The sequence below is a fragment of the Diabrotica virgifera genome, chromosome 1 (genome assembly GCF_917563875.1).
Source record: "Diabrotica virgifera virgifera chromosome 1, PGI_DIABVI_V3a".
Taxonomy (NCBI): Eukaryota; Metazoa; Arthropoda; class Insecta; order Coleoptera; family Chrysomelidae; genus Diabrotica; species Diabrotica virgifera.
Window position 1 is genome coordinate 237,867,495 of NC_065443.1, and position 20,828 is coordinate 237,888,322.

A 20,828-nucleotide genomic window follows, 5' to 3' on the forward strand; every position below is an offset into this window, starting at 1 on the left:
ACAAATGTAAAATGTGAAAAAATTATTTTAAATTGGGATAAATGGATATTGGAAGTTGCCTGATATGATTGGAAATGAAAAGATAGATGAAAAAAGAATAGTGAATGCATTAAAACTTAAATGTTATAGTCTGAAAGAAGTTTGACTGAATGGATCATAATGGATGTAGGTGTGCAGTATCGTATTGTTAAGTAAGGTCTACGAATCCAAAAAGAAAGTAGTGACAGAATGTTACCAAGTAAGGAAAGTGATATAATATATGACAGACCAGAGTGATTGGCTGTGTGGTGTTTTTTTTTATTGTAAACGGAGATGGGAGAAAATGAGTAAGTAACATAATAGGCAACAGAATAAAATGAGTGATAAGGTACATTCCAAAGAGACAATAAACCAGATTTAAGGATTATTAATAATAAGAGCCATTTAAATAAATTATGAAAGAAATGGTGAGATGAGATATAGAGGACCTGAAAAAAGGCAGAGACACGGGGTCAAACCAGAAATGACTAGGAATGGAGAAAAATGTGAAGGATATGAAAATAGAAGAATCAAAACTGTGTTAGGGATGAGATAGTGGGAGAGGCAATAATGAAGTGGAAAAGAAGATGCAAGTTGAGATATGTGTTAATGGGTGATTAGTATGGAAAGAGAAGATTGTTAGAAAGTAGTGTGGTAGTGGAAAAAGCCGGGGAGGGGGAAAATGGAGAATGGGAGTAAAGGGGAAGGGGGTGAGGGGAATAATGAGATAAAACTAGGGTTGGATTAAGGGAATAGTTGTCGATGGATAGGAGTAAAAAGACTATTTAAAGTGGTTTGGCGATTAACGCAATTGGGGCTGGTCCTCATGTCTCTGGAAATCTCAAGGTCCTCGTACAAATCCAGGCGTAGATTGTTTCTGTCTTGGATGCTATGGATTATTTTAACACCATCAGTGATGTTAAGATGATGATTATTAACTTTTAAATGATGGGAAAAGGCTGATGTAGTGTCTCTTTTAGAATGTTCAGCAGATCTGGTTTGAGAGTGATCTGTAAGTCCTGTCGATGTAAGAGGCATCACAATCAGAACAAGTCAGTCTATAAACACCACTACGGTTCATATAGTGTATTGTATCCTTAGTATTTGTCAAAAAGTGGCCAAGGGTATTTACAACTTTGAAAGAAATATGTATGTTTTCAGAAGAGTTAGATACAATACGTTTAATCTTTTCAGATAGATTGGGGTTATGATATGGTAGTGACCTGTAAATAGCAGAAGAGGAAGATGACTGATGGAAAGCAGAATTTTGAAGCAATCTAGATTCTCTTTTACGGATGAGTTTATCTATTATAGAGGGATCGTAACCATTGTTGACAGCTATTTGTTTTATAATGTTGAGTTCTTTGTTGAATGAATCTGTTGACATAGGTATAGAGAAAAGTCTGTGTATGAAGCTTCTAAAAGCTGCTAGTTTGTGTGGTAGAGGATGATTAGAAGAAAAATGAATTACATGGTCAGTTTGGGTGGGTTTACGAAAGATACCAAAGTTGAATTGGTTGTTAAGTCTTCTAATAGATAAATCGAGGAAATTAATGGCCTGAGAAGATTCTAGTTCCATTGTAAATTTGATATTTGGGTGAATCAGGTTAATTTTAAGAAGTAGTTGTTGAGCTGAGTCATGATGTCCAGCAATGAAGACCAAACAGTCATCTACGTAACGGAACCAATGTAAAATTTCTGGATTTTTCATAATGTGATTGGACTCTAAATGATCCATAAAGACATCAGCTAGGAATGGGGATAAGCAACTGCCCATTGCTAAACCATCTGGTTGCTTATAGAATTTGTTGTTAAATTGAAAGAAATCTTGAGATAGACATAATTCAAGGATATCTAGTATCGGTGAAATTACATTGGGCTGAACAGACTTGTTGACTAAGAGTGATTTTACCAGACTTAAAGTTTCGATTTTGGGCACTGAAGTAAATAAGTTGCTTACACCAAAAGAAAGCATAGTTATGTCTGGATTGAGATTGATGAGTTGAAGTTTATTAACTAATTGGTATGAATTTGATACAGTAAAACGGGGTGTGAAGTTGATTAAATTTTTTAAGGTATTGAGTATGAATTTTGATAAAATAGAAACTGGAGTGTTAATGAAACTGACGAAAGGACGTATAGGAATTCCAACTTTATGTATCTTGGGTAAACCGTACAACCTCGGAATAAGAGGGTTACCAGGAAGTTTGTTGTAAGGGGCCTCATAATTGGATAAAAATTCGGAGTGTTTTTGATGTTATCATTCAATTTACTTATGAATCTCTTGGAAGGATCAGTTGGTAAAATAGTGAAGTGGTTGTCATCTATAAAAGATAAAACTTTATTGTTGTAAGTATCACGGTCTAGAATAACCAAACAGTTACCTTGATCAGCCTTAGAAAAAATTAGGTTGTGATTAGCAATTTTATGTTTAATTGATTTAAGAGTTTTGAGATGAGATTGAGCTTGTTTGAATGATAAATTATCAATGAAAGAAGAGTTATGAGAAGAAGAAGAATTTGAAGATGAAGAAATCTTATTTTTATATTTATTGATGTAACGGTAACAGGAATTTCTAGTTGACGTTCTTTGTGAAAGAGATAATGAAAGATTTTGGATTACTATATCTGTCTCAATAGATAGACTCTCAAATCGTGTAAAGATAAATCTTTAGGAACGGAGTATTTGAGACCATAGTTTAATAATTTAATTCCATCTGTTGAAAAGCTGATATCGGTAAGGTTCTTTATTCTAGGGTGGAATTGAAAATCTGAAAACTTTTTATTGTTATTTCTATCCTGAGAGGCTTGATCATATACAGTTTTGTCTCTAATAAGATTAATAAGCTTGTTATGTACTCTATTGAACTTAATTGTGTTAGAAGCATCTACCTTGTCATGCACATCTGTCGAAAAATTATTGATGTTAATGAATCCAAAAATATCGAGCAAAGAATCATACATTACCTTAAGCTTACAATTGATGTAATTAAGTTTGCAATATTGTGAAAATATCTCTTTTTTCATAAGTTTTATCTGTAGTGAAGTCCTGATGTTAGGTGGTACATTTTTTGATGTCCTGACTATACTAAAAGTTGGAAAAACTTTGAATTTGAGACACTGTTGAATAAAGCATATATCGAGTTTCAAGTTGTTTCGTCGTGTTGCTAGTCGCAAATACTGAAGAGCCAAATAGACCGTACTGTCATTAATAAAAACACTCCGAATTTCTATCCAATTATGAAGCCCCTTAGAACAAACTTCCTGGTAACCCTCTTATTCCGAGGTTGTACGGTTTACCCAAGATACATAAAGCTGGAATTCCTATACGTCCTGTCGTCAGTTTCATTAACACTCCAGTTTCTATTTTATCAAAATTCATACTCAATACCTTAAAAAATTTAATCAACTTCACACCCCGTTTTACTGTATCAAATTCATACCAATTAGTTGATAAACTTCAACTCATCAATCTCAATCCAGACATAACTATGCTTTCTTTTGATGTAAGCAACTTATTTACTTCAGTGCCCAAAATCGAAACTTTAAGTCTGGTAAAATCACTCTTAGTCAACAAGTCTGTTCAGCCCAATGTCATTTCACCGATACTAGATATCCTTGAATTATGTCTATCTCAAGATTTCTGTCAATTTAACAACCAATTCTATAAACAACCAGATGGTTTTGTAATGGGCAGTTACTTATCCCCATTCCTAGCTGATGTCTTTATGGATCATTTAGAGTCCAATCACATTATGAAATATCCAGAAATTTTACATTGGTTCCGTTACGTAGATGACTGTTTGGTCTTCATTGCTGGACATCATGACTCAGCTCAACAACTACTTCTTAAAATTAACCTAATTCACCCAAATATCTAATTTACCATGGAACTAGAATCTTCTCAGGCCATTAATTTCCTTGATTTATCTATTACCAGACTTAACAACCAATTCAACTTTGGTATCTTTCGTAAACCCACCCAAACTGAGCATGTAATTCATTTTTCTTCTAATCATCCTCTATAACACAAACTAGCAGCTTTTAGACGCTTCACACACAGACTTTTCTCTATACCTATGTCAACAGATTCATTCAAAAAAGAACTCAACATTATAAAACAAATAGCTGTCAACAATGGTTACGATCCCTCTATAATAGATAAACTCATCCGTAAAAGAGAATCTAGATTGCTTCAAAATTCTGCTTTCCATCAGTCATCTTCCTCTTCTGCTATTTACAGGTCACTACCATATCATAACCCCAATCTATCTGAAAAGATTAAACGTATTGTATCTAACTCTTCTGAAAACATACATATTTCTTTCAAAGTTGGAAATACCCTTGGCTACTTTTTGACAAATACTAAGGATACAATACACTATATGAACCGTAGTGGTGTTTATAGACTGACTTGTTCTGATTGTGATGCCTCTTACATCGGCAGGACTTACAGATCACTCTCAACCAGATCTGCTGAACATTCTAAAAGAGACACTACATCAACCTATTCCCATCATTTAAAAGTTAATAATCATCATCTTAACATCCCTGATGGTGTTAAATTAATCCATAACATCCAAGATAGAAACAATCTACACCTGGATTTTTACGAGGACCTTGAGATTTCCAGAGACATGAGGACCAGCCCCAATTGCGTTAATCACCAAACCACTTTAAATCGTCTTTTACTCCTATCCATCGACAACTATTCCCTTAATCCAACCCTAGTTTTATCTCATTATTCCCCTCACCCCCTCCCCCTTTACTCCTATTCTCCATTTTTCCCCCTCCCCGCTTTTTCCACTACCACACTAGTTTCTAACAATCTTCTCTTTCAATACTAATCACCCATTAACACATATCTCAACTTGCATCTTCTTTTCCACTTCATTATTGCCTCTCCCACTCTCTCATCCCTAACACAGTTTTGACTCTTCTATTTTCCTATCCTTCACATTTTTCTCCATTCCTAGTCATTTCTGGTTTGACCCCGTGTCTCTGTCTTTCTTCAGGTCCTCTATATCTCATCTCACCATTTCTTTCATAATTTATTTAAATGGCTCTTATTATTAATAATCCTTAAATCTGTCTGGTATATTGTCTCTTTGGAATGTACCTTATCACTCATTTTATCCTGTTGCCTGTTATGTTACTTACTCATTTTCTCTGATCTCCGTTTACAATAAAAAAACACCACACAGCCAATCACTCTGGTCTGTCATATATATCACTTTTCTTACTTAGTAACATTCTGTCACTACTTTCTTTTTAGATTCTTAGACTTTACTTAACAATACGATATTGCACACCTACATCCATTATGATCCATTCAGTCAAACTTCTTTCAGACTACAACATTTAAGTTTTAATGTATTCACTATTCTTTTTTCATCTATCTTTTCATTTCCAATCATATCAGGTAACTTCCAATATCCATTTATCCCAATTTAAAATAATTTTTTCACATTTTACATTTGTTTGATTTCAGTTGCAATCACATACGTTCATTAAGTTCTGCACTTAAATATATTCATTTAGTTCAGTCTGTTCACTCCACTATCACTGTTCGAAACTCTCACAAAATATTCATAAAATTCAAAGAAGTACGTTCCTTATTTATGTTATCGTTCATATGCGGCATCTCCCATCTCTGGTAACGTCAAAGTGACAATATAGCACAGAAATATATCTCCCCGTAAAAGAAGGTAAAAAATTATCTCGTTGAAGAAAAAATTAGAACAGTACCCCCAGAAGAGACAAGTATGTGTCTCACTCCTCGTATAATATAGTGATAGTGGATACATAGTTATATCAGAAGACTCAAATACTCTCTCTCTCGTTAAGTATCACTACGAAAAACGACGTTAAAATTTTAGTCAACTTGGTTCCTCGTAAAATTGGAGTGAAAGATTGCTGCATATCGAGGCAGAGGCAAGAGATATCCAGCTGGTGAGGTAAGGACATATTTATGAGCTCATAAAATAAAGGCCTAATGGACTATTTTCGTGCGCGGAACCATTTAAGAAACAATATCGTAGTTTTCTTTCATTCGTTCATTTTCATTAGTTTTAGTTTTTAATATATATGTATTACCGTTTTTTACTGTTCATAATTATTTATATTTAGGTACACATTATTTTATTTGCGTATATATCTTCTTCTTTTTCTTCATCTTTTTTATATAGAGGGAGAATTAGTTATATATGTATATATTTTTCACTTTACTTTAATATTAATTGTTTAATTTAGAATAAATGTGTTAAATTCTCGTCTCGTCAAATTCATTTCTCTAAATTTATCCCTTTTGGAAGCAGTCTCGCTGGTACTTTTAGTGGTATCAGCTAATTACCTTTCTCAGCGAACCAGCACCTATAGAACCTGAGATTGGAACAATTTCATTAAAGTGGGGTCTATTTACCAGCCTCATACATGGTCCTTCGAGCCGGATCTGAATATATTTTGGTAATTGCTTATTTTGCTCTTAATTTAACTCATTGAAGATCATATTAATTTTTCTCTTCAATTTTATTAAGTTTCTTTGTTTCTCTTAATATAAATTAACACATTTATTCTAAACCAGGTACTTCTCTGAACTTTAAGAATGGATATTAAAACGGCCAAGGAAAATTGCAAATCCGCGAAAGCGTCTATGACCAGAATTCAGAAATGGGTTAATAGTAAATTAAACTCGGAAACTAATTTATTCATTGTAGAAAATAAAATGTCACTGTTAAAAGATGCCTTTGATAAATTTTCGGTAAATCAAGATATAATAGATTTAGCTACACCTGACACACAAGAACCTGTGGACAGGTCCCTTCAGGAGGATTTGTTTTCTGAGTTATCAGCTCGTCTAGCTGAGAAGATGAATCCTCAGAAGCACAGAGCCGTAATAGATTCAACTCAAGTACTAGTCAATAATAAGACAAGTACGGCACCTAGTGTAAAGTGACCCAATATTTCTATTCAATATTTCTCTGGTGACCCTAGTCAATGGTCAAATTTTTTCGATTTATTTTCTGCCCTTATTATAAATAATAATGAAATTACCGATGTACAACGATTTATTTATTTAAAGTCATATCTTAAAGGTGAAGCTCTCAAAATGATTAATAATATAACAGTTTCGAATGATAACTTTCATATAGCTTTAAAAACTTTGAAAGATAGATATTCAAATAAATATAATATTATAAAAGCATTATTAAACGAATTACTCGATATTAAGTCTCTTAATAGTAATGCAAGCCATATTCAAGTACGCGAATTTTATATTCAAGTAAAAAATACATTGTAAGCTATAAACAATTTAACTCTCTCTGACTCAGAATTATTGCAATTGATTTTGATTAATTTTATTGATAGACATTTAGACTTTGGTACACGTAAGTTTATAGAATTTGAAAGAAAAGGCGAAAAAATAGACTCTCTGGATGAATACCTTAACTTTATAGATGAAAGATGTTCTCACCTAGAGAATCTAAACATTAAAGAAAGGAATAAATCTCATTATAGAAAGGAGGAAACACACGCCTCATTTCATACAACGGTGGTAAATCGTAAAGCTAGTCCGTTTTCGGGATATGTCAATAAATGCTCATTTTGCAATAACACGGGTCACAAAATTTACGCTTGTCACGCATATCAAGCACTCTCAATTCAAGATAGGCTGTCTTTTGTGAAACGATCGAAGCTTTGTATAAATTGTCTAGGACATTCTCATCTAATTGCTAATTGTACTTCGTCTCAGTTATGTGATTTATGTCATAAAAAACACCACTCGTCCCTGCACCATTCGTCCAACAGTGAAGGCAGCAGGAATATGGGAAGTAGAAGAGGCTTCGCTGATGCATCCAGAGGACAATCTCCTACAGTTTCAGCCGACAGTCAGGTACAACGGAGTGCTCCTATTTTAAATGACAATAGAGAAAATGATATTTCTCGAGCAGCGCTAGCTGTTAGCAGACCTCTAGTACAAAAGGGCTCTATTCTATTGGCCACATGTAAAGTAAAAATAGCAGATGCATTTGACAACTATATCTCGTGTAAAATGCTGATCGATACGGCTAGTCAGCTATCATTGATAAAGAGTAGCTTAGTGGAAAGACTAGGTTTTCAAACGTACTCAAACACAACTAGTGTTCTAGGAGTAGGGTCTCGGGTAGTTAAATCAACAGAAATGGTTGATCTCGTAGTTTACTCAAGTAATACAAAGAATAGTTTAAATATTAATTGTGCAGTATTAGAAAATATCACTTGTGAGTTACCTCAGGTAGAGATTGATATATCCAAGCTCAATATTCCTCTCGAGTATAGATTAGCTGATGATGAGTTTCACGTTAGGTCAGAAATTTCTATTCTCCTCGGCGCAGATTTCTGTTATAAACTTTTCTCGGATGGCATATTTCACCTAGGTAAAGGACTCCCGACTCTTCAAAATACCTTGTTCGGTTGGATTGTTGGTGGTTCTGTTGATAGAAAATATCATCGCCACAAGGATTCTACTAATCCTTCTCGAAATTTAGGTCTAGTGAGTCATGCATCTTGTGAAGAACAGGACCGACATGTATCGTTGCTAGTGTCAGAGGGAAATGATGAAAGCCTTAACACTCTCGTGGAAAGATTTTGGAAGGTTGAAGAGATACCGATAATCCATACACCCGGGTCTGAAGCTGAAATGGCTGAGCGTATATTTAAAGAAACAACCAAGATATTGCCGGATGGCAGGTATCAAATCTCTATACCCTTTAGTTCTTAAAATGCGACGTCTAAACTAGGCGACTCTTATAGAATTGCGCAGAAAAGGTTTTTAAATGTTGAAAAAAGGCTGATTGCTAATCCCGAAGTATTTACCCAATACCATTCTATTATAAATGATCATTTGAAGGTAGGAATTTCACAGATAGTCAAAGATCCTCATCCCGTGGTAGGTAAAGATCAACACTTCATTCCTCATTTTAATGTTTCGAAACAGAAAGCGGACGGTAGTATAGGTATTCGTGTGGTTTACGATGGTTCTTGTCCTACTTCTAACGGCATTGCTTTAAATGAAGTAATGTTAAATGGTGGCAATTTGCAGCCGTCATTGTTTTCAATTATATGTCGTTTCAGGATGTTTAAGTACGTTCTTACTGCCGATTTAAGTAACATGTATATGAACATTGCCATTGATCCCACACAACACGCATTATTGCGCATAATATGGCGCAATGATACCTCGGACCCATTGCAGATAATTGAGTATAAAAGGTTGTTATATGGGTTAAAATGCAGTTCATACATTAGTCAAAGAGTTTTAAAAGATATAGCGGACAATGCCCATGAAATGCCCTTTGCTACCAATGCGATTCTAAATCAGACATACATAGACGATATTTTAGCCGGTACCCAAACGTTAGGTGACTTGCAAGTGTTGTATGAACAATTGTCGTCTGTTCTAAATGCAGCTTGTTTTTCTCTTCATAAGTTTAACTCAAATTCATCAGAGTTCTTGATGTCTAACAATCTGGTAGCTCGCGATAATGTAGAAATTCACACTAACGAATCTCAAAATAGTAAAGTGTTAGGACTGCATTGGAATCAGCAAGAAGATAGTTTTTATTTTTCTAGTCCTCGTCTTCTAGTTGAAGGTAAGCTTACTAAACGTCGCATATTGTCAATAGTAAGTCAGTGTTTTGATCCAATAGGCATCATTAACCCATTCGTTTTAAAGGGAAAGCTGTTAATGCAAAAATTGTGGAAACTGAAAATTGGATGGGATGACGTCATTACGGACGATTCCATCATTAAGGAGTGGTTAAGGTTGGTCAATGGCTTTGAATCATTGAATATGTGTAGAATTCCGAGATGGTATTTTCATGAACAGTTAATACGAGAACAGGAGCTTCATATTTTCTCAGACGCCAGCAAGGATGCTTATAGTACATGTGCTTATATAAGGTCCCTTTATCTAGATGGATCAGTCTCGTCAAGTTTGGTCGCAGCAAAATCTCGGGTAGCTCCTTTAAAGGAAATTACAATTCCTCGATTGGAATTAGCAGGACTAGTGTTAGCTGCTAGGTTATTTGCAACTCTAAAACAGGATTTTGAGAATGGTTTATCCTTTAGCTCATATCACATATATTCAGACAGCATGATAGTATTAAGTTGGTTAGCCAGTGATTCGTCTAAATGGAAACAGTATGTTGCGAATAGGGTAGCATTAATTAAGGAATTGACTCCAGAGGTACCAGGCTCAGGTACCAGGCTCAGGCAATCCTGCGGATATAAATTCTCGAGGTTCCTTTCCTCAGGAACTCTCAAATAATTCTCTGTGGTTTTATGGTCCTTCTTTCTTACAAGAAAGAATTATTGACTATTCAAATTTAAAGTTAATCCTACTAGACTCGTTACCGGAAGAAAAAACGGAACATTCTCGTTCACATCACGTCGCAATAGACGATGTGCTAGACTGGGTTGAATTTTTCTCGCGATTTTCTGAATATGAAAGACTAGTTAAGGCCGTTAGCTATGTATTTCGGTTCGTTCATAATGCTCATTTCAAGGGAAGTAATAGTCGCTTGCAGTCAGGCAAGGTAGTAACCGCGGATGAACGACTAAATGCAGAAAATTTTATCGTTAAAAGTCTCCAAAGAAAATATTTTAAAGCTGAATACAAGGTTCTTTTAGACAATAGCACAAGAAGCTCGTCACGTATTTGGTCTCTATCTCCCTTCATCGATAATTCACGTGGGCTTATATTGGTAGGTGGTCGGTTAAGCTCGTCTGAGCTGTCCTTTAACCATAAACATCCAGTTTTGTTGCCAAAGGAGGACCACACAGTCTCGCTTTTAATAAAGTCTGTGCATATATCACTCGGACGCGCTGGAGTCCAAGCTACTCTAGCTAATATTCGGCAACGGTTTTGGGTAATAAACGGTTTAAATGAGGTCAAGAAGGTTATTCACCGATGTATTCTTTGTCATAGATTTCGAGCAAAATTTGCTACTCAAATGATGGCCGGTATGCACAAGGACCGAGTTCAAATTTGTAGACCATTTTCTAAAGTTAGTGTCGACTATGCCGGTTACTTTTTGTTAAAAACCTCTAAATTACGAAAGGCCGCTACTGAAAAGTGCTATATCGCCGTATTTGTTTGTATGGTGACAAAGGCTACACATCTCGAGGTTGTTACCAGCTTGTCAACCGATGCCTATCTAATGGCATTGAAAAGGTTTATAGCACGTAGAGGCAATCCTGCCCTTATATGGAGTGATAATGGTACAAATTTTTCTGGTGCAAGTAACAGATTCGTTGAATTGCACCACTTTTTTGCAAATAATGCAAACTCTAATTGCATCTTGGATTTCTGTGCAACAAATAGAATAGAATTTAAATTTATAGTACCTAAGGCACCACATTGGGCAGGTCTTCAAGAAGCCGCCGTAAAAAGCACGAAACGGCATTTATACCGAATAATGAAAAATCTCACAGTTACATATGAAGTTTTCTCTACAATCGTGACCCAAATAGAAGGAATTTTAAATTCGCGTCCTCTCTCCCCACTTTCTGAGGACCCAAATGATTATGGCTGCCTTACCCCTGGGCATTTTCTTATCGGAACTGCATTAACTGCTCATCCGGAAAGAGATCTCTCGCAACATAATTCGAATAGATTGGATATATATCAGAAAATTTGTCAAGCTCGACAACTCTTTTGGAAAAGGTGGAAGTTAGGGTATCTTCATCAACTGCAACATCGACCTAAATGGTGTAAACGTGTTAAAAATATACAGAATAATGATCTAGTTATCTTACGCGACGACGATTCGCCTCCCCTTTGTTGGCCACTTGGACGTGTGATTGAGACATATCCCGGTAAGGATGGATTAGTCCGATCTATTAAAGTTAAAACTTCATCCGGGGAGTATGTTAGGCCCATTACACGTGTTTCACTTCTCCCGATTGATGATTCCAAACTCATGGAAGTTGGAATGTCATAGCCCAGGACATGATAGTCCAGTCATATTTGTAGTAGAGGTATTATGATTCAATTTTAGTTTTTAGCATTGTTACACAGTAGTATAAGATTTAGTTTACGGTTACATTCTGATCCATCTGGGATCTGGTCCTTCGAGATTTTTTTTTAGTTTATTAATTTATTTAGACATTTTGACAAGACATCGCCTTGTCAAAGCCGGCCAATATGTTCGAAACTCTCACAAAATATTCATAAAATTCAAAGAAGTACGTTCCTTATATATGTTATCGTTCATATGCGGCATCTCCCATCTCTGGTAACGTCAAAGTGACAATATAGCACAGAAATATATCTCCCCGTAAAAGAAGGTCAAAAATTATCTCGTTGAAGAAAAAATTAGAACAGTACCCCCAGAAGAGACAAGTATGTGTCTCACTCCTCGTATAATATAGTGATAGTGGATACATAGTTATATCAGAAGACTCAAATACTCTCTCTCTCGTTAAGTATCACTACGAAAAACGACGTTAAAATTTTAGTCAACTTGGTTCCTCGTAAAATTGGAGTGAAAGATTGCTGCATATCGAGGCAGAGGCAAGAGATATCCAGCTGGTGAGGTAAGGACATATTTATGAGCTCATAAAATAAAGGCCTAATGGACTATTTTCGTGCGCGGAACCATTTAAGAAACAATATCGTAGTTTTCTTTCATTCGTTCATTTTCATTAGTTTTAGTTTTTAATATATATGTATTACCGTTTTTTACTGTTCATAATTATTTATATTTAGGTACACATTATTTTATTTGCGTATATATCTTCTTCTTCTTCTTCATCTTTTTTATATAGAGGGAGAATTAGTTATATATGTATATATTTTTCACTTTACTTTAATATTAATTGTTTAATTTAGAATAAATGTGTTAAGTTCTCGTCTCGTCAAATTCATTGCTCTAAATTTATCCCTTTTGGAAGCAGTTTCGCTGGTACTTTTAGTGGTATCAGCTAATTACCTTTCTCAGCGAACCAGCACCTATAGAACCTGAGATTGGAACAATTTCATTAAAGTGGGGTCTATTTACCAGCCTCATAACAATCACCAATAAAAATCAATCCCATACTTCTCTATTTCATATACTTATTCAATTTAGATTCTTCTTTACATACTGAAACCAACCCACAATTTGACTTATATTGGTAGCTCTCATTCTAATTATTTTATTCACTAATCTACGTTGGTAGCCTATCAAGATACATTACTTCCAATTCATTCAGTCCTTCCAAAACTACATAAAGATGAATTAGACTTTATGTCACATAGTTTAATTTTATTATATTATTACATACTTTTATTCATTCCACAATATTATATACAATCATTTCCTTCACACATATATCTACCTCACTAACAGTAATCTTTAGTTATTTAATTTTGTCAACAATTATTTTCCAACTTTTAACAGACATAATTATTCATTGCAATAGTATACTAATAAATTTTACACAATAAATATCCACTTTTTGTATTATACTGTTTTCTCGCAATATTCTACCTTTTACCTTCAACCTGTTGCCTGCTTGCCTTGTTAGGCAACCAACAGTACATCACATAAAAATACTCTTAAATTCTGGTTTTTTGGTTTGTTTAGCTTTGTTTTCCCACGCAAGTCTAATTATCTTTTATTATGTAGTGTATTTCCCTGTTTCAACAAAACTCAACTTTCATCTCGTCATTTCACATTCGATGACGTCACAACTTAAACCATGAGATATATCTACATTATATTTAATGAATCTATAAGTTATTCTGGAATAGAGAGTTGCTAATTTAAACTTTACAGTAGATTTTATTATTCAAATAATTTAAATTATTTTTGCAGACAAACCTTTGCATTTGTTTTTAAATCCAAAATCAAATGAAACTTTAACCAAAAATTGGCTTTATCTTGTCATGTCATGTTACTCTTGTCAAATTGTATATCCACTTCCTAATTTCTCAGTTGGTCTGTGCCCATTGAATTGGCAAGTACCTAGCATCTTCGAGCAGGGAACCATGGCACCCTTTTAGCATGTGTTCCACTTTATCTATCAACATTGACTTGTAGTCATAAAATTTTAATATATTATATTATGTAAACCATATACAATGAGGTTAACACTATTTACAGTGTGCTAGTTTCAAACTACTCGGCAGGATGTAAGTATTCCCACATTTTTCATTTTAACAGTTACAATTTTAACCTTTTGCTTTAAACTAACATGGAAATACTTCATTCTAGGCACTGAAGATGTTCTGTATAGAACGAAAACGTTTTGCAATCCATGACATTTTATAGTTTTAAATAAACGATTTTATACCAGAATACATCTCGAAGTTTTTACTTCTGTATTGGTTTTTTATAACTTCTTACGTGCGTACAAAGTACACACACATTCTTTTGTTATTTTTATCTCTTTCACAACTGATATAATCTCATCTTCTGTTATGTTCAGAAAAGCTCTGGTTCTTTGTTAAATATTTATTTATACGCCATTTTTATTATCTGTCCGTTTAACTGATACAGATGTTTGTAGAATAACTTGTGAATAATTTTCTGTAAGAAATGTATCCAAGTATTGTTACGCCTCTGGTAGTAAAATAATTTTTACTTTCAAAAGGTGTTTTTACCCATCGAAAACTTGAACCTAGGAAATTCCGGGTAGCAAACATTTAAAAGATAGTTTTACTTACCCAATAGAAAATTCAAAGTGGTCCCTACCCATACTCTAACCCCTGGTATTGTATGCAATTTTATAATTTTAAGCAGTTAGTAGCAATCTAGATAGAATAAAAAGACAAGAAATATATGAAGCGTTAAAAAATCTAGAAGTTTCACCAAAAATAATAAGAATGATAAAGCTTACACTTACGAAAACAGAAAATAGAGTAAAAGTAAATGACAAACTAACAGAAAATTTTGAAGTGAAAGAAGGAGTACGACAAGGGGATCCGTTGTGATCACTGCTATTTAATGTACTATTGGAAATGATAATAAAAGAGGCTAATATTAGCAGATCAGGACACATATTTTATATCATAAGAAACATCAATGTTTGGCATTAGCGGATGATGTAGTAATTCTATCCAGAAGCAAGAAAGAATTAAAAGAGATAGTAGAACGACTAGAAAAGGCAGCTCGAGAAAAAGGACTTTATGTAATTTATTTAACTCAAAATACATTTTATTACTGTCAGAAAATAGAAAAAAAGAATGTGTGTGTACTTTGTACGCACGTAAGAAGTTATACTTCCATTATTATGATTTCAACGAAATTAATATACTAAACAGGTTATTTGTATTTTATTTAAATATTAAACTAACTTTCTTTACCAACCACTTTTAAAATTTTTTTATTAAAACGATACCAAAAATATAAAAAAAAAGAATATGAATTGTCCGGGATTTGAACCCGGGACCTCTTGATCTCTGGTCACACGCTCTACCACTGAGCTATATCCCTTTTGCATTGACAGGTTACAAGATTTCTCATACATACTGACAAATTTAATAGACCAAGTGGTATACAAAAATGCTTTAAATATACTTACTATTATTATAAAATATCTTATTCCCGAACAAGACAAATCCAAAGACACAAAAATTATAATAAATAATACATTTACTAAGAACACTAATATATCCATTTATATGGTAGAATATGATTTATTTGCGCTGACAGCGCTGATACATACATATCTTGAAATAATAGCAACGAAATACATACTGCCTGTGTACGCATGCGCCCGGCATTATAAAATTTCACTCTCGATCGTAAAGAAGTATAAATTTAAAAAATATCTAATTGGCAAATAAACATTGCTTTTCGCTTAAACTCAATTTTCAAACTGTCAAGAGGTAGATGGGAGGCTGTTTGTGATTTACTTTAAGCGAAAAGAAATGTTGATTTGTGTTGATTGCTAATGAACATTTTTTTCTATTTGCTGATAGCAGTACAATGTATTTTGAATTAAATAAATTACATACATTCTTCTTTTTGCGTCAATTAATTTAATTCAAAAAATATTGTTTTGGTCAACATATACAAATAATGATATTAATGTTTATATTACTGAATAAAGAATTGAAGACCCTTTCAAATGAGCTACCACAAGACCCCTATTTCTAGTAAAAAACAATAATTGATTACGTCATCGCACTTTGATGGATGACGTCACTAGTATTTGCAAAAAAATTGCAATATAAAAATAAAAATCGACCTGTTTTGGCATTTCCTTGAAATCTACTAACTACTGACTTTTATTATCCTTTAACTTTATTGACTTTCTTCTATTTCTACTAATTGTTAACTTCTAGCCCATTAGAGTCACCTATTTATTTTTTCCTCACTAAATTAACAATACGATGGGGTTATGTCTGCCTGGCAACATATTTATGTTGGCTACGTTAGAAATTCCATAGTGATTCAGGATATTTCTTAACGGTTAATGTTGATTTCTTTCTGATGACATATTTACCCTCTATTTTTACCCATGGTACAATAAAGTTTCAAGACTGGAAAGTTTCATGGAAATTTATTGTACCATGATTTTTACCTTGAGACACGAACTTTCGTATGAAATTTAATGAACCTCATAACAAGTGACGCAATAAACGATACTTTTCTTTATTTTACTGTACTTAAAAGCTATTTTTCTATGTTTGGATTTGTAGCAAACTATGTACCTGGAATTTAGGAAAAATTGTATACCGAGACTTGACCAAGTACATACCTATATTTTATATTTCTCGGTTTCATGATTCGAAACCCTATTCCTCTAATATCTATCACACTACTACTGGAAAGATACACTGGAAATAATTTTAGATTTAAATCTTAATAAAGTATGTACTATAGACAACATGCTAATGTGCTTAATTATTTCAGAACTTTTTCATGGAGCTATAATGGAAAGCAGTTCACAGCTAGGTGGTGTCTATCAACTAAATGCTAGACAAAATGCTTTTAAACTTGGGAAACTTGTTAACTCCTCTTTCTCCTCTGAGGATTCAAACGATCTGCTGGATATTCTTCAACAAGCTAGTACTGAGAATATTTATAATGTAAGTTCATCAACAAAAATATTTATCATTATCCCATTTTTTATCAGTATATCTGAAATGTACCGAGTATTGTTAAAGAAATATAGGTACCTAGTCAAGGAATCCAGAAATGAAGTCAAATTTTTACATAAATAGTAAAACGCCAAAAATTTCTTCTTCTTCTCCTTTTTGTATAGACATGACTCTGTCTGTTTTTTCAATGTGCCTCTATTAAGTTGTCGTTCCATCGTTTTCGTGGTCTTCCCACTGATCGTCTTCCTATTGGCGAACCGTCTCTCTCTGTCCTGACTATCCTATTTGTTGTCATTCATCTTGTGTGGTTATTCCATTCTATTCTTCTGTTTCTTACCCAGTTATTAATGTTATAGACCTTGGATCTCCGTCGTATATCTGTACATCTAGCTCTGCCCCATAGAGTCTTACCATCGATTTTTCGAAGGATTTTCATCTCCGCTGTTTCGAGCAATCTTTCTGTCCTCTCTGTATCGGGTCGTGTTTCTGCCGCGTATGTCATTATTGGTCTGATGACTGTTTTGTAAACTCTGCCTTTCATTTATTTTTTCTCTTTGGCCAAAAATTTGGTTACAATAAAAATAATATTATTTAAAAATTTATTAATTATTTTTTTAATCAAGTATATTCAAATGGGAAATAAGCCACAATTTTACCTAAAAAAGATTTTATTAACGTTTCGACGCCCAAGTCGGGTGTCGTTGTCAAAATACAAAATAATAAATAAAAATAGCTTCAGAACAAAATTATTTTTTTATCAACAAAACTTATTTCACATATTATAGCCCAGTAAATGAACGGGAAATACGGCGATACCGTGTAATTTTCAGGGGCAACTCCAAATTGCATGAAAATTATTTAGGTTCTACTTACCATCCCGTTCAAAGTTCAATTTGTGCCGTTGGTTGCTTTTACTGGGATTGGAAGGGGGGGTGACAGTCTCGGGGGGTGAAAAAACATACTTTCAAGATAAGACTGGAAATGGATAAATTGACTGATTATAAGCAACTTTCAATCTATAGAGCTTTTTATGTAAGTCAATACTTTTCGAGTTATTTGCAACTGAAAATTTTGTAACGGCACAAATTCAACTTTGAAGTGGACGGTAAGTAGAAACTAAATCCAAGTTTTCATGCAATTCGGAGTTGCCCCTGAAAATTACACTCCAAAATATTACAGTATGCGGTAAAATAAACAAAACAGAAATGAATAATAAAATATTTATGATTATTTATATATATTTAGTATACATGATATAGCCCTGCAAACATTATTCACGACGACTTTCCCTATAAAACAGGTGTTAAAGATGCCCTCTGGTACTAAAAAATCTTTAGTTATAGTCCAAAATTCTGGAATGTCAGACGGTGGATGGATCTGCCCTATTCAGCATTCCTCATTATGTACGCATCCGGTGGCGTTAGGTCTGGTGAGTTCGATGGGCATGAACAATCACTGCCATGCGCAATAAGGCGATCCCCAAAATGATAGCGCAGTATTAGCTGAGACTCCCTGGCCGTGTGACTGGTTGCCGCGTGTTGATGAAACCTTTATTGATTTTAAGCTTAAACGGTGTTTGCGACCTTTTCCGTATGACCGAAAATAGTACTTCACAATAAAAAAATTTTCGGCACAACTGGGAACCATCATTACTCACGTAAAGGTAACTATAACTAGATTGGCGCTCCGCGCTCCCTTTAACTGCTCCAGTCGATACAGCATGCGCTCTTCTACATATAAACCGCCACCGATTGGAGCAACGAGGCGGAGCGCGCACTGTTGCACGGTCTGGGAGCGCAAACGTATTCACTATGTGGAGCAGTTCCAGGAGAGCAAAACAGTGGATACGTGCCTTGACAATGACATTCACATACGTTATAACGACGTTCGGAAATTACTCAATACTTTTCAGCGCATCGGCATGACAGATACAAGTTTGAGGCATACGTAGTCCAGTACTGTTTATTTTGCCGCATGCAGTATTTATCCTAATCTGGTTTAGACATGATTCGACTAAAATATTTTGCCGATTTGTGAATTCATTACAGGCAGGAGTTTCTTATGGAACGGTGACAGAGAAGACTGGTGATTTTTCTTATCCTCCACTTCAGGCGTTTATGGATAAAAATTTCAAAAGTATACCAGTTATGATTGGAATAAATTCAGAAGAATGGATAAGATTTGGTAATTATGTAGTCCATTATTTACCTAAAGAAAATATTAATTTTTTGCATAAAATACCTTATTAGTCATACCCAGAACTACAGTGCGCTCTTAAATAAACACCCGTGCCACTTAACCCTTTCAAACCTGGTGTACATTGCAATGTACATTAAGTTTAGGTAATCCCATCGACTAAAATATAAATTAAAAATTGTACATTTCAGCATATTTGCTAATTTAAGCAGTTATTCAAATGTCATATAGACAAATTATAAAAAAAATATACATATGTCAATTTTGGATTTTAAAATTTGATCCTTTTTTACAAATATATTTCAAAATTATTTTGTAGCCAAATTAAATAAAAATCATAGTCCTGTCTCCGGGGACAACCGGCTTCCTTTATTCAGATGGACTTACCTGTTTTTTTATGTATTTTGATCTGTAGAACACGAGTTTTTTGAGTAACAGTTGATCCGGATGTCGATAAAATTGTTATAAACAAAGAACTTGAGGAAGTATAACAGCGATTTTTCGCAAAACAAAACTTTTTTTTGGGTTTTTTGGGACATTCTATGCAAAAAAATGTTCTTACAAGTTTTTTCCTAGGATGCATAGTTCTCGAGATAAACGCGGTTGAACTTTCAAAATACTTGCGAATAACTTTTGATAAAAAAATAAAATAGCAATTCTTCTTGAAAGTTCAAGTCAAATTATACCGGTGTTGGTTATTTTCATTGCTAATAATTAATTTTTTTTATTGTCAAACACAGCTATAAACACATAGTGCTTGAGTGACGTTTTCAATGCATCTCTCATAAAATCGAACGAGTAAGCGCGCCTACAAATAGGCTATTTCTACGTAGCATGCCGTAAAACGCATGCATTGGGCACGGGAAACACTATTTGTTTATAGCTTTGTTTGACAATAAAAAAATTTATTTATAGCAATGGAAATAATCAAAATCGATATAATTTGACCTTAATGCAGTAAGCAAAATTGCTATTTTATTTTTTAATCAAAAGTTATTCGGGTGCAAAAATTGCAATTTTTCGATTTTTTTACCGAAGTTCAACCGCGTTTACCCGAAAACTTTGCATCGTATTAAAAAACTTGTAGGATCATTTTTTGATTGTAATCACCCAAAACATACAAAAAAAGTTTTGTTTTGCGAAAAATCGCTGTTAGGTAATTTCCTCAAGTTCTTTGTTTATAACATCCTTGTCGACATCCGGATCAACTGTTACCCAAAAAATTCGTGTTCTACGGGTCAAAATACATAAAAAAACTTGGGTAAGTCCATCTGAATAAAAGAGGCCGTTGTACCCCCCCCCCTGGCGACAGGACTATCAGCTGTGTAAGGGATAAAGTGGCCTTCGAATGGAGGTTTCCGTTGAAGGAAGAAAATTTAATATTATGTAGGCTTAGAATATTTAAATACGAAAGGCATTCGCATCTTCTTTCTACGAGAGCAGTCTTATTTTAGTTGATTATCGGTAACGTATATTTTTGCTGGGTTGATAATTACCGAGTGTTTAATAATAGTTTATGAAAAGAAATAGACATAAAAGAA

At 34.0% G+C, this 20,828-nt stretch overlaps 1 protein-coding gene across 5 annotated transcripts in view; it reads left to right on the plus strand.

Moving 5' to 3' along the window:
* LOC114328169 (juvenile hormone esterase) overlaps positions 1–20,828 on the plus strand; it is a 256,507-nt gene that overhangs the window by 21,705 nt on the left and 213,974 nt on the right. For 3 of the 5 annotated variants that reach the window (XM_050648169.1, XM_050648172.1, XM_050648174.1), the window contains exons 6-7: positions 16,904–17,079; positions 19,140–19,275. The exons of 1 other annotated variant lie outside the window; for it this stretch is intronic. In XM_050648169.1, coding sequence (XP_050504126.1) covers positions 16,904–17,079; positions 19,140–19,275 — 312 coding nt within the window. The remainder of the gene's footprint in view (positions 1–16,903; positions 17,080–19,139; positions 19,276–20,828) is intronic. One more of the 5 variants, XM_050648164.1, reaches the window with a different exon arrangement.